Genomic DNA, 14,133 nt, shown 5'->3' on the forward strand with positions numbered 1-14,133 from the left:
AGTCTTAGTTAAGAAGATTAGGATATAAGAATGTAGGTGCAGGCCATTCGGCCCTTCGAGCTTGCTCTGAAATTCAAATAGATCATGGCTGATTGGATTGTGATCTCAAGTCCACATTCCTGTCTGATTCCCCACCCCCTCCCCATTAACCCTTGACTCTTCTGTTTGTTAAAATTGTAATAGCCTTGAGTAATTTCAATGCCCCAGCCGCCACGGCTTTCAGATGATGACAGAAATAGGAGCCGGAGTGGGTTGAATGTGAATGGCCCTGGTCTTCTCCATTCAGTATTTTCCGACTTGACTCCACTTTCCTGTTTGCTTCTCCTCCACTGATTCCCTAATCTGTCCGTCCATATTGAATTAAGAAGCATCCACCATGCTGTGAAGTAGGTAGATCCAAAGATTCATGACTAGTTTGTCCTCACTTCTGTCCTGAATGATCGGCCTCTTCTCCTGAGAATGTGCCCATGCATTCTAGATTGTCCAGCCCGCAGACAGAACCCATCAGCATGTAGCCTGTCCTGTCCCTTCCAAACCTTGTGTGATTCAATGAGAAGACATCTCATTTATTCAAGCTTCAGTTTACTCGGTCTTGCATTGTTGGATGACCATCGTGTTTGGGATTAATTTGGTGAATATTTGCTGTACTGTCTCTAAAGCAAGTGTATCCTTCCGTCAATATATTATGCAACATTCACCTTCCCATTGAATTTTGTATGGTTAGCAAATATCCATATTTTCATGCAAGTTCTTAATGTAAGTTTTAGATGGTTGAGGCCCCAACTCTGAGCCAGGTTTCACTTTCCTAGTTAAAACCTGCCAGCTTGAAAAATGAGACATTTATTTTTACTATTTTCTTCCTCTAACCAGTCCTCCATCTGTGCTGATATATCACTTCCATGAGTCTTTACCTTGTATTTGTACGGAACTTTACCAAATATTTTTAGAAATCCCAAGTATGTTGCATCAACTGGTTCCCCTTTATCTACCATGCTCGCTACATCCCCAAGAAAATTGTAATAAACTTGTCGAATGGATTTTTCATTTGCAAAAGTATATTGATTTTGTCTAAATGTTCAATGCTTTTCTAAATGCACTAGTGAGACTTATTTAATAATACTTGGCTTGTCAGCGAATATGGTACCAAAATTTGTGGTATAGTGGACAGTGAAGAAGGTTATCTCAGAATACAATGGGACCTTGATCAGATGGGCCAGAGGGCCAAGGAGTGGCAGATGGAGTTTAATTTAGATAAATATGAGATGTTGCGTTTTGGTAAGGCAGACCAGGGCAGGTTATCCTTAATTATACACTTAATGGTAGGGCTTAGGGAGTGTTGCCGAAAAAAGAGACCATGTGCATAGTTCCTTGAAAGTGGAGTCACTGGAAGACAGGGTGCTGAAGAAGGCATTTGAAATACTTGCCTTCATTGGTTAGTGTCTTGAGTACAGTATAGGAGTTGGGAAGTCATGTTGCGGCTGTACAGGGCATTGGTTAGTCCACTTCTAGAATACTGCGTTCACTTCAGGTCTCCCTGCTGTAAGAAAGATGAACTCGAAAGGGTTCAGAAAAGATTTATAAGGATGTTGCTGGGATTGGAGGGTTTGAGCAATAAGGAGAGGCTGAATCGGCTGGGGCGTTTTCCCCTGGAGTGTTGCAGGCTGTGGGGTGACCTTCTAGAGGTTTGTAAAAACATAAGGGACATGGAGGTAGGGTAAATATCCAAGATCTTCTTTCCTAGGGTAGGGGAGTCTAAACCTAGAGGGTGAAGTTTTAAGATGAGAGGATAAAGATTTAAAATGGACCTGAGGGACAACTTTTTCACACAGAGGTTGGTGCGTGTTTAGAACAAATTGCCAGAGAAGGTGGTGGAGTTGCGTAAAATTGCAACATTTAAAAGGCAACTGGTTGGGTACGTGAATAAGAAGGGTTTAGAGGGATCTAGGCCAAATGCTGGCAAATTGGACTGAATCACTTTCAGGTATCTGGTCGGCATGGATAGATTGGACCAAAGGTTCTGTTTCCGTGCTGTACAGCTCTATCTCTCTAATATAATTGTGCCAGTTTTCCACCAGGCATGGTTAGGATAAAGTTCTTGTTTTTATCTCTGCTAGTTCTGCCCAGCCCTGCTGTTTGGGAACAGGGTGTGGTACAATTTAACATAGCCAATTCTTCACTATTCTTAACATGATGAAAATCCTATCTGGATACAGACACAGTGCCTTGACTAACTTGCATAATCTAAACAAATGCCTGGTTCCTTAGGACTAGCCGAATTATAATCCCACTGGAACATGAGTGAGTCTACAGTTTCACAGTGTGTTAAAGGAGCTGTACTAATATAAAAGCAGAGAGATGCCCTACATGTTTGAACATTGTGTCAGGAGCATGCCGACTGAGTTGATACTGAGACTTGGAAATTCATCTGGAAGAGTGGACTAGAGAAATACTTAGTCCAACAGCTGTCACAGGGTTACTGCTAGAATCAATTATTAGGGAGACTTAGAAACTACAATAGGATCAGGCAAAGTCAACATGGTTTTGTGAAATGGAAATTGTAATTAACTAATTGATTAGTATTCTCTGAGGGAGTAACAGAAAAGGTGGATAAAGGGGAACTTATTGATGTGATGAAGTTAGATTTCCAAAAGGGTTTTGATGAAGTGCTGAATCATAGTTTATATATCACAAAATAAATGTTCGTCATATTGAAGGTAGCATATTGGCATATCTAAAGGATTGGTTATCGAACAGCAAACAAAGAATTGAAATTATTTTTTGAGGAGTCGGCAACTTGTAACTAATGGAGTGCCACCAGGATCAGTGCTGGGGCCTCAACTATTTACAAACTTTGTCGGTGAAATGAATGTAGGGACGGAGTGTACGGTAGGTAGATTTGCTGATGATACCGAAATAGGTGGGAAAGTAAATAGTCAGGAGGAGTAGAGAATATGCAAAGTGCTGTAGACAGGTGAAGTGAATGGGGTAACATTTGGCAGATGGTGTACGTAACGTGGGAAAATGAAAACTTCTCCACTTCACAAGGAAGAATTGAAAATTCTGTTTTAATGGAGTGATATCGCACAGCTTAGTGATACAGTGGGATCTGGGTGTCCCGGTATCTGAATCACACATAGGTTCAGCAAGTTATGAAGAAGGCACGTAGAATGTTGGTCCTCTTTATGGAATGGAATGGGAATGTAATGATGTTGCTGTACCGGGCTTTGGTGAGATCAAGGTTAAAGTCACCATAGTCCTAGATGCCTGGCTGCTTCCTCATTAGAAAGGGAAGATTAGTGGTGATTTAACCTGAGGGTCACCACATCTCAAGTGAGGGGAGGGGCTGAGAGCGAGAGTCCTTCATGGTAACCTCAGCCGGTGTGAGAATTGAACCCAAACTGTTAGTGTCACTCTGCATTGCAAATCAACTAATCAAGCTCTTTGGTGAGACCATGTCTGAAGTACAGTAGTTTCCTCTTTTGATAAAGAATATATTTGCATCCAGACACGGATCACTCGATTCATTCCCGGGATGAAAAGCTTCCCTTTATGAAAAATGGTCTGTTTCCAGTGGAATTTAGAAGTATGAGAGGAGATCTTATGGAATCATGTAAGATCCTGAGGAACTTGGGAGGGCTGATACCTAAAGGATGTTTCCCCTTGTGGGAGGAGACCAGGTCAAGGGGCCACCGTTCAAACATGAGAGTTCTCCCTTTCGGAGAGAGTTGTGGTGGAACAAAATCTCGCGTTGCATTGCGGACTCCTCAGAAAGCACTGAAGGCTGGTTCGTTGAATTTATTCATGGCTGAGGTAGACTTTCCATAGATGAGGGAGTTCAGGATTATGGGGGCCAGTGAGGAAAGTAAAGTTGAGATCACAATCAGATGAGTTATGAGTTTCTTGAAGGAGTGAGTTGCTTACTTCTGCTCCTAAGACCCATGTTGCTTTGACTCAATCCATTTGCTCCTGGAATTAGAGGGGATACATTTGTCATTAGTCTCATTCCCATTCTGAAATTCTCAAGTCTTTTAAAACATTTTAAAACTTTGATCTTGGGTGATGACAACTTGAGGAAGGCTAGCGGTTCCAAAGGGATTGTCTGCCCTCTTGTTCCTTGCCCAGCTTACAGCAACACAACCAGTGGGGAACAGTAGAGCTGAATCCAGCTGTTCAATGTGGACCACATGCAAGCTTTCTCCGGTAGGGATTACCCCATGGGTGATCGGGAAATGAGTACCCACTGAATGCTCCACCTTCCCACCTCCTCAGACCCCAGAACTGGATGCAACGGTGATCGCTCAGCTCCCTTTGGATACGGGTACCCCAGCACCACATTACTCAAATACCAATCAACAGAAAATGTGACATCTCGTTTCCATCTCTTAGGAGTTTGCCAACTTCCCTTTCTACCCTTTCCCCTCTGTTTGATTCCAGCTGGTCCTGGAAATTGTGATTCAGTTAAGAATAAGAGAGCTCCTCTGAACCATGCACCAACATGATTTTGAACCCTACAACCCTGGTGGTTCCAGTTACACATTCACAGTAATATAATACTTACTCTTTATTAGCTTTTCTGCAGAGGGCATCGGTTCATCTTGGGCTTTTCCAATGGAAATTCCACTGAGTGTGGAATTAAGGTTAATTCATGGCTTTTGTTTGGACAAGAGTTAAGAGTTTAAGCCTAGCACCTTAATTATAGGGAATCACCAAAGCCTCATAACTAAAGCCCTGCTAAGATTTCTCACATCATTAGACTGCATTACATATTTTTTCTCCTGCGCGGTGACTTTAGGAATTGGTTGAAAGCCCCCTAATGTTTTTATGTTGAAGCTTGATTTTATTCTCCTTTCTTGTTCTCCCCTTCCTCAACAGCCACCCCTTGCATCAAAGCCATCAGTCCCAGTGAGGGCTGGACTACTGGAGGAGCCACTGTCATCATCATTGGAGATAATTTCTTTGACGGATTGCAAGTCATATTCGGCACCATGCTGGTCTGGAGTGAGGTACGTGAAGGAAATGCATATACCAGCAATTTAGTCGGGATCATTGGCTTCTGATCCTCTGCTGACTTAGGTTCCTAATATGAAAGCGAGAGTAATTCTGCAAGAATTGCCTCCAATAAATACATAGCTTGTCCGCCTGTGTCTGCTGCTAATGTGACAGTGATCATTATAAAGTTCAATGCAACTAAAGCCTCCAAGTGTTTCTTATTAGTGCTGTTCAAGTGATTGTTTCTCGATGCAGTGACAGCTTCTACATTTTACGTTAAGTTCTCCCAAAGGCTCACTTGGAAGCAACTCTCTCTCACACACAGACACACACACACTTCACACACACACAGAGGCAGCTCGGACAGTGGCACAGCAGGAGAAAAGATGTCAGCCGTTGGCAGAGTGGGTGCTGTGCCATGGATATTGTGAAAGGGTTATACACCTTGAGCAGTGCACCTTCAATTTTGTTTCTTCCCCATTGTTTAATGGTTTATTTTTAGGTCTTCAAATGGTATAGCAGCAAAGGATATTATTCGTCCCATTGTACTTAGAGTCATAGAGGTGTACAGCATGGAAACAGACCCTTCGGCCCAACTCATCCATGCCGACCAGATACCCTAATCTAATCTCGTCCCATTTGCCAGCATTTGGCCCACATCCCTCTAAACTCTTTCTATTTGTATACCCATCCTGATGCCTTTTAATTGCTGTAATTTTACCAGTCTCCACCACTTCCTCTGGCAGCTCGTTCCATACACACACCACCCTCTGCATGAAAAAGTTGCCACTTAGCTCCCTTTTAAATCTTTCCCCTCTCACCCTAAACCTATGCCCTCTAGTTCTGGAATCCCCCACCCCAGGGAAAGGACCTTGTCTATTTATCCTATCCATGCCTCTCATGATCTTATAATCATCTATAAGGTCATCCCTCAGCGTACGACCCTCCAGGGAAAACAGCCTCAGCCTATTCAACCTCTCCCTATTGTTGCTATCTCTCTGAAAGACCTATCTAATTCCATGGCATGGTTGAGCCCGATTTAATATGTTTGTGAGGAGGAGAGGATAGAAGGATGTCACATGACTTACACGTTTGCCATAAGTACATAACAGGCACTGCATTTGGATTAATCATTCTTCACCCCCACCCCAAAATCTTTCACTCTTCTGAGATCATTGACTTTGGCCGGACTACGGGTCCCTGGCTATCCCAGCTCTGGGTCCTTCACCCGAAGCATCTGTTTTTCAAATGGAAGCGTGGAATTGAGTTAGGCTGTGCGACTGAAGGAGGTGTCACAGCTAAACCTGCACCCCTGGTTCATCCGACATGTGCAGGAATTATTGGAAGCAAGAACCCTGACCGATGTTTCTTCCCAGCCCATGCCAGCTCAGAGGCACTGAGGTGACTTTTAGACCTCTGCTCCGACTGCCAGCAATGAACTGGGCAGTGAAGATGCAAAGTGAGCCTTCGGGAGAGCTTAACTCAAAGCCTCAATGCTGGCACTGCAACCAGAAACAATTACTCGAATAACACTAATAAGAAACACTTGGAGCTTTAGTGGCATTTAACTTTATAATGTCACATTAGCAGCAGATTGCGGCAAGCAAGACACGTTGTTTATTGGAACCTCTCTTTAAAGGAGGGCTCTCCCCTTCACGGGAAATAACCTCAGATTGCATCAACCCTGTAAGCAATTAGTTGTGAATGATGAGCGTGTGTGTGACTGCCAGGATTGGCTGCATCCGTTGGGGGTTGGTAAGACTCAACTGGAACGCAGCTTTGTTGCATGGTTGTGGGAAGAAGCTCCCTTCGCCAGTTCCAGTGAAGTTGCTCATCTTCCCGCTGGAAGGCTTTCCCAACACTCCCCATCTGGATCTTCCGATGTGGAGTCCAGTCGGTCGCATTGTGGGGATCCTGGGATCCTCCTGCGAGTAAAAAGGGAGGTGTGGATCAGTGGCTACGACACTGGACTCGTAATGCAGAACCCTAGGCTAATGTTCTGGGTTCAAATCCCACCATGGCACTCCACACATGTCTGCAATCTCTTGGTGGCAAGAGCGCCTTAGTGGAGTTCAGATGTGAGTGAGACTCTGCCATCCTGTTCATTCCCAGGTGGGAATCCAGTCTGACTTAAATAGAATGGTAGAATATTAACTTAGGAGATGTGTGTTTCAGATAGCACCAAAGGGAGGAAATTCCAGCATTAGCATTGAGATTGGAATCCAAATTAAGCTATTTAACCCTGTGTCGACCATTGTACGAGCCAACAACTGTGTGTGGCTGATTGGAAATCCAGATGTGGCTGATTGCTTACCTGATTAGTAATTAAAAAATAAAGACTAGGCACAACTGTGGAGCAAACAGTCTTGTTGCTGATATTCGTCAGGGCCTTGGTGAGTGAATGTTTTGTTCACAGTGCACTCTGGACCTACTGCTTCTATGCCTGTGAGGTCAGAAGTGCACGGCCAGCTTAAAGCCAGTCTTCTTGCCAAATGTTCTGCCGTGTGTGGCCTCCTTTGTACAGTGTTCAATCGGCAATCGATCCCAGAGCAATCAGCTGCCCAACATGTTTCAATGTGCCAGCGAGAGGGCACCTGCCCCACCCTGCCATGGGCACTCATGTCACTTTCACAACATTGGTCAGATTGTCATTTACCAGTCTGAGGAAACAGCCAAACCACCCCCTCCCCACGGATCTGGTGTCAGTGCTGGCATGGGCACCTACCCCGATCATTCTAACAACCCCATTTCCAGCATTCTGAAGCGAGCGTCGGAGGCTGAAGGGTGACCTTTTAGCGGTTTATAAAATCATGAGGGGCATGGATAGGGTAAATAGACAAAGTCTTTTCCCTGGGGTGAGGGAGTACACATCTAGAGGGCTAGGTTTAGGGTGAGAGGGGAAAGATATAAAAGGGACCTCAGAGGCAACTTTTTCACACAGAGAGTGGAATGGAATGAGCTGCCAGAGGAAGTGGAGGACGCTGGTACAATTTGCAGCATTTGAAAGGCATCTGGATGGTATATGAATAAGAAGGGTTTAGAGGGATATAGGCCAAGTGCTGGCAAGTGGGACTAGATTAGGTAAAGATATCTGGTCTGTTTCCATGCTGTTCATCTCTATGATTGGCATTATCCACTCTTTAATACACCTTCTCTCTCACGCTATCTCTTTCTTTACCCCTCGTTTTTGTTTCTCACACTGTAAAGGCCTCTTTGTTTTTTCTCCCCCTCCCCTGTCCTTTTTGACCGTTCCTTATCTCATCCCATTTTTGTTTCAACTTCTCTGTCCTTTGCTCCCCCTGCATTTCTGTCCCCCTGTCTGTCTGTCTCCCACTCTCTTTCAGTCTCACTGGCCACCCCCCTAGGCTGGTGAAGGCAGACATATGGCAGCAATTTCCATTTGAATGACACCCTCTGGCCGTTCCTGTAAAACCTCAGACCGACAAAATTCACCTCTCGCTCTTAAGCCTGGGGCCCACCCAGCACCATATGTTAACAAAAGGGAGGCTTGAATGGCTCAATATCCCAGCTTAAGCAGCAAGGGGTTAGATGTGATTTTGTATTATTTATATTAGAGGTGACCTCTTTAACCCTGTGGATCCTGGAAGGGTTTCAGATTATAACACCCGGGAACCTGAACTTCTAGATGCTGCCAAGCCTTTATTGGCTTTGTTAGAATTGAGACATATGCAAATTATAGCTCAGTATTCATTAAATTGGGCAGAAGTGCTGATTACTTACACATTCCTCAAACTGTTGCTGTTAATAAGCGTTGTTCAGCCAATGAATGACCATTATTTCAGGTATATTTTTCTGCCCACTTCACACAACAGAAAAAGTGAATCATTTTACAGTCTATATAACATTGATTCTCAGGTTTCCTCACGTCCCAGCGCAAATGGCGAAATGGGTATTCCAGAACTTTCCATGCAGTGAGTTCAAGGTCACTTTTGACCAGTAGAATGTTTTATATTTCAGGACAGGTTCCCCAAAAACCAAACTCACATACTTTTTTATTTTTATTTGTTTTTACCTGTTGGGACTTTTCCCCTCGGGCCCAGTGTTACCTACGAGGATTGACTCATTGCCTGGCCGCAGTGGCGAAGTGACTCTATTGTATTATCGCTCCTGGAAACAGGCCATTTAGTCCAACAAGCCCACTCACAAGGACATTGCTGGAGGTTGGAGGAGGAGGAATTGGATAGGCTGGGCATTGTTTTCTTTGGAACAGAGGAGACATTTAATTGAGACTTATAGTGGCTCAGAGTGGATAGGAAACTCCTAATTCCTCAACAGGGAGGTCAATAGCCAGGGATCGTAGAGCTGAAGTAATTGTCAAAATCATTAACGGGAGTCAAAGGAGCAATGTTTTCACTTGGACAGTGATGGGAAATTGGGACCTGTTGTTTGGAAAGGCAATAGGTGAAGAAAGCTTCATTACATTTAAAAAGCAGGAATGTCAGTACCCACAGTGGTGTGAATCAAGAATTAGAAAGTGGTGTTAGACTTGAGAGATACCTTAGGCCAGCATGAATGGGCTGAACCATCTCCTCCTGTGCTGTATTTCTGGGCTTTTTCCACTGGGAAGGAAGCGGCTGCCAGAGAAGTAATCCCCACCAATATGTGAAAGAGCAACACCTTTATGAGATAAGTTGCTCGACAAACCACATTCTGTTCAGAGGTGCTCAACGTGATGCTACAAAACTGCACTGAAACACACACAGCTTCACTTGTTAAGAAAATGATAACTAGCTCTTCACAGTTTTATGCAGTTGTCCTACAATCCGCAGGAGAACACATGACTATGGGGATGGAAGCCTTGTTCAGACACCCAATTGTTATGGGTGTGGGGAAGGCTTGTTGGAGTAACTGATGTTTTGTGTCCCTCACTTTAATATTTTTGTGTGTACTCATTTCTGTGTGTTCAAAGACACATGGTGTGTTCAGACATGTGCAGCATCCTGTGTGTGTATGTGTGTGTGTCTGTGTGTATGTGCACACCTTGTGTACCTCCACACTTGCCCTGATGTCACAGGATCACAGGCTTGTTACAGTATTGATGGAGGCCATTCGACACATTATGTCTGTGCTGCTGTCCCAATGATCAATTCACATTCTTTCATTTCCGATTGAATGTTTCACTTGAGCCTGCCTGCCTCCATTCTCTCAGGCAGTGTGTTCTGGACAGTAACTACTGGTATAAAGGGATTTTTCCTCACATCACGTTTGCTTCCTTCACTGCTTCCTTCACCAATTCCTTCAAATCTATGCGCTCTCATTCTGGATGGTTAAACTCTGACCAGACCCCTCCTCATTTTGACACTTCCTTCCTATTCCCCCTCAGCCTTCTTTTGAAGGAAAACAGCTCTAACTGCTCCAATTGATCATCACAACTGAGGTTACTTATTTCAGGAACCATCCTTGTGAATCCTTTCTGAACTATCTCCAGTGCTCGCTGAGCAAGGAGGTCTTGCTTTCAGATGTTTCGTCACCGTGGTTAGGTAACATATCAGTGAGAATCTCCAGTGATGTTACCTAGTCATGGTGACAAAAGTCTGAAAACGAACCTTCCAGCTCAGTGAGCTAACTTAGTTCTCTCCAGTGTTTTCAGATCCTTTCTGAAGAGCATTCCCAGAAACAGACAAAGTACTCCAGGTGAGAGCAAGCTTGGAGTCTTTGACAAGTTAACATAACCTCCTTATTCTTGTACTCTGTTCGTCTATTAATAAAAGTTAGGTTATTATTTGCGCTACATACAGTCTCTCAGTACCTTCTGTTATCTACAATATGTACATATAGACCCAGGTCCCTCTGCTCATGCATCTCCTTGTATAATCTCTCCATATTCTGTCTACCAAAATGAATCAGGTTACATTTCTCCACACTGAACTCTGCTATCTGTTAGCACATCCCACCAATACATTTGTTGCTATCCTCGTGGTTCACAATAGGAGTTATGAATTAATCTCTGGGATACTGCTGTCTGAAACCAGGAGAGAAAAATCCTGCAGGCAGGGGGAAAATGTAATCATTTTATTTCCATTTCTGTGGGCTACTTTTGATTACGAGTTGGAAGTGGGCTTGATAGATAGGCAGGAACCATCCAATCAGGATAATGAAGAATCAGGGATTGCATTCCATTTGAAGGTTGATGTATTGAGTGACCAAAGACAAGAATGTGGGGGCGGAGCAGTTAGAGGTTATGCCATGGGATATGTCCAGGCAGAGTTTGCCATCGTTAGGTGTCCTGCTAACCCAATAATGGCCTCAGCTCTGCTTCGTTCGGATGGCAGGGCGCTGGAAGACAGGGGCTTGGGGACATTACCTGCGCTGTGTTGTAAAGCAGCTAGTTATTCATCATGCCACCTAGGCCCCAGAGGAATCAGGATTATCTGCTTTGCAATGGGTGCTGTCCCGCTAGCTCCCCTATAGGCCTGTCACAAAACTGCGGTGCCAAGCTGGTCTTTGATCTGGGAGAATGTGAGCACGGCAGAGGCTGGAGGTCAGAGTCGAAGAGTGTGGTGCTGGAAAAGCACAACTGGACTTGCAGGAGCAGGAGAGTCGCTGTTTCGGGCATGAACCCTTTGTCAGGAATGTTCCCCCCCACCCCACCCAAGTTTTAAAATGTTACTCCTGGTGCAGGATTAAGGCCTTGTCTGTAATGCTTCCCACAGTCGAATAGCAGCTGCTAGTGACTGGATTGGCACCTATCAGTCAGGAAACTTGGATGAGATGCCAGAGGGCATCTCTTGATGACTGCCTTTTGAGACTGTACCCGGGTAAGAGTTCAGGATGTAGGAGGGGGAGGACAAGGAGACAATCCCCCTCCCCCAGCCCCGCAGACGTAAATTTGGCTAGAGGGGAATCAGAAAGGTTGAACAGCAGGCAAGTTTTCAATTTAAATTTAATTATGCTTAAATTTGTACCTGATAAGGGCTTGTTTATCTGACAGCACAAGCTGTACAAAGACTGATAAGGAGTATCTTAGCCAGGCTGATATTGATCACAGGGTCCCCAGATACTGATCGGCCAGTTAAATTAAGTGTTACATACATGCTGATGGTCGCACCCTAAAGGGCCTCTACAGCAACTGTGACAGAGTGTCTCAAGTGGATTTGCAAATTACATTCTGGAAAGGTTCTTATTATCAATTCAATTTCTCACATTACTTCATTTGTAGGAAATATGTTTGCAGTGTTTATCACTGGGATTTTCAGTTAGTTGTGATGGGTAATGCTCCCTACACTGGGCTGTGAGAAATGGCCAGCAGTATAATTACTACCAATGTACTTCCAAGCTGGGTGGAGAGAGAGCATTTTAAACTGTGAGTGAAGTACAGTGAGAGACTAGCACAGGTCCACTACAAGTGAAGAATAGATTTAACCCCAGTGGGAACACATCTGACCCTACTGGGGAGAGGATTGATCTTGTGGGTGTAGGTGAGTTTAAAATTGACCCTGTAGGGTGTAGGTCTGACTGTAGTGGGTATAGGTCTGACCCTGGTGGTACAGGTCTGATCCTGGTGGGTACAGGTCTGACCCTGGTTGGAACAAGACTGACTCTCCTGGCTGGTAGCTATGTTCCTGGTGTCTTTAAGACTATCACTTCTGGAAGCAGCTCTGCCACTAGTGGGTAACTGTTCTGATCTTGATGGACATAGGACTGACAAATAGGTACAGGACTGTTTTTAGTGGCTATCAGGTCTAATCATGGTGTACATGGGGCTAATAGATCTGACCCTGATGATTAACAGTTCAGATCATAGTGAATGTACTGTATATGACACCAGTGGATAATGGGTCTGACACCGGGGTGTGTACATGGCACTGTTGGTTAATGACTACGACACCGGGGAGTGTATATGGCCCCTTTGGGTAATGGGTCTGACACCGGTGAGTGTGTATGGCAATACTGGGTAATTGGTCTGACGCCGGTGAGTGTATATGGCACTAGTGGGTAATTGGTCTGACACCGGTGAGTGTATATGGTACTGTTGGGTAACAGGTCTGACACCGGGGAGTGCATATGGCACTGGTGGGTAACGGGTCTGATACCGGTGAGTTTATATGACACTAGTGGTTAGTGGGTCTGACACCAGTGAGTGTATATGGCACTCGTGGGTAATGAGTCTGATACTGGAGAGAGTATATGGCACTGTTGGGTAATGGGTCTGATACTGGGGAGTTTACATGGCACTGTTGGGTAACGGGTCTGACCCCAAGGAGTATATATGGTGCTGTTGGGTAATGGGTCCAACACCGGTTCGTGTATATGGCACTGTTGGGTAACGAGTCTGACATTGGGGAATGTATATGGCACTAGTTGGGTAATGGTATTGATACCGGGGAGTGTAGATGGCACTGTTGGGTAACAGGTCAGATAGCAGTGACTGTACATGGCACTATTGGGTAATGGGTCTGACACCGGGGAGTGTACATGGCACTATTGGCTAAAGGTCTGACATAAATGAATGTATATGGCACTAGTGGGTAACAGGTCTGACACTGGGGAGTGTATATGGCACTGTCGGGTTATGGGTCTGCCACCGGGGAGTGTATATGGCACTGTAGGGTTATGGGTCTGACGCCGTGCAGTGTATATGGCACTGTCGGGTTATGGGTCTGATACCGGGTTGCGTATATGGCACTGTCGGGTTTTGGGTTTGACACCGCGGAGCGTATATGGCACTGTTGGGTTATGGGTCTGATACTGGGGAGTGTATATGGCACTGTCGGGTTTTGGGTCTGACGCCGCGGAGTGTATATGGCACAGTCGGGTTTTGGGTCTGATACCGGGGAGAGTATATGGCACTGTCGGGTTTTGGGACTGCCACCGCGGAGTGTATATGGCACTGTCGGGTTTTGGGTCTGACACCGCGGAGTGTATATGGCACTGTCGGGTTTTGGGTCTGACACCGCGGAGTGTATATGGCACTGTCGGGTTTTGGGACTGACACCGCGGAGCGTATATGGCACTGTCGGGTTATGGGTCTGATACCGGGGAGTGTATATGGTACTGTTGGGTTTTGGGTCTGACACCACGGAGTGTATATGGCACAGTCGGGTTTTGGGTCTGATACCGGGGAGTGTATATGGCACTGTCGGGTTTTGGGTCTGACACCGCGGAGCGTATATGGCACTGTCG

The 14,133-nt window shown here is 45.1% G+C and overlaps 1 protein-coding gene across 4 annotated transcripts in view; it reads left to right on the forward strand.

Annotated features, from left to right (window-relative positions):
• ebf1a (EBF transcription factor 1a) overlaps positions 1-14,133 on the forward strand; it is a 468,187-nt gene that overhangs the window by 293,378 nt on the left and 160,676 nt on the right. For all 4 annotated transcript variants that reach the window (XM_043703975.1, XM_043703973.1, XM_043703972.1 and 1 more), the window contains exon 9: positions 4,873-5,003. In XM_043703975.1, the coding sequence (XP_043559910.1) occupies positions 4,873-5,003 (131 nt within the window). The remainder of the gene's footprint in view (positions 1-4,872; positions 5,004-14,133) is intronic.

This window comes from Chiloscyllium plagiosum, chromosome 14 (genome assembly GCF_004010195.1).
Source record: "Chiloscyllium plagiosum isolate BGI_BamShark_2017 chromosome 14, ASM401019v2, whole genome shotgun sequence".
NCBI lineage: Eukaryota > Metazoa > Chordata > Chondrichthyes > Orectolobiformes > Hemiscylliidae > Chiloscyllium > Chiloscyllium plagiosum.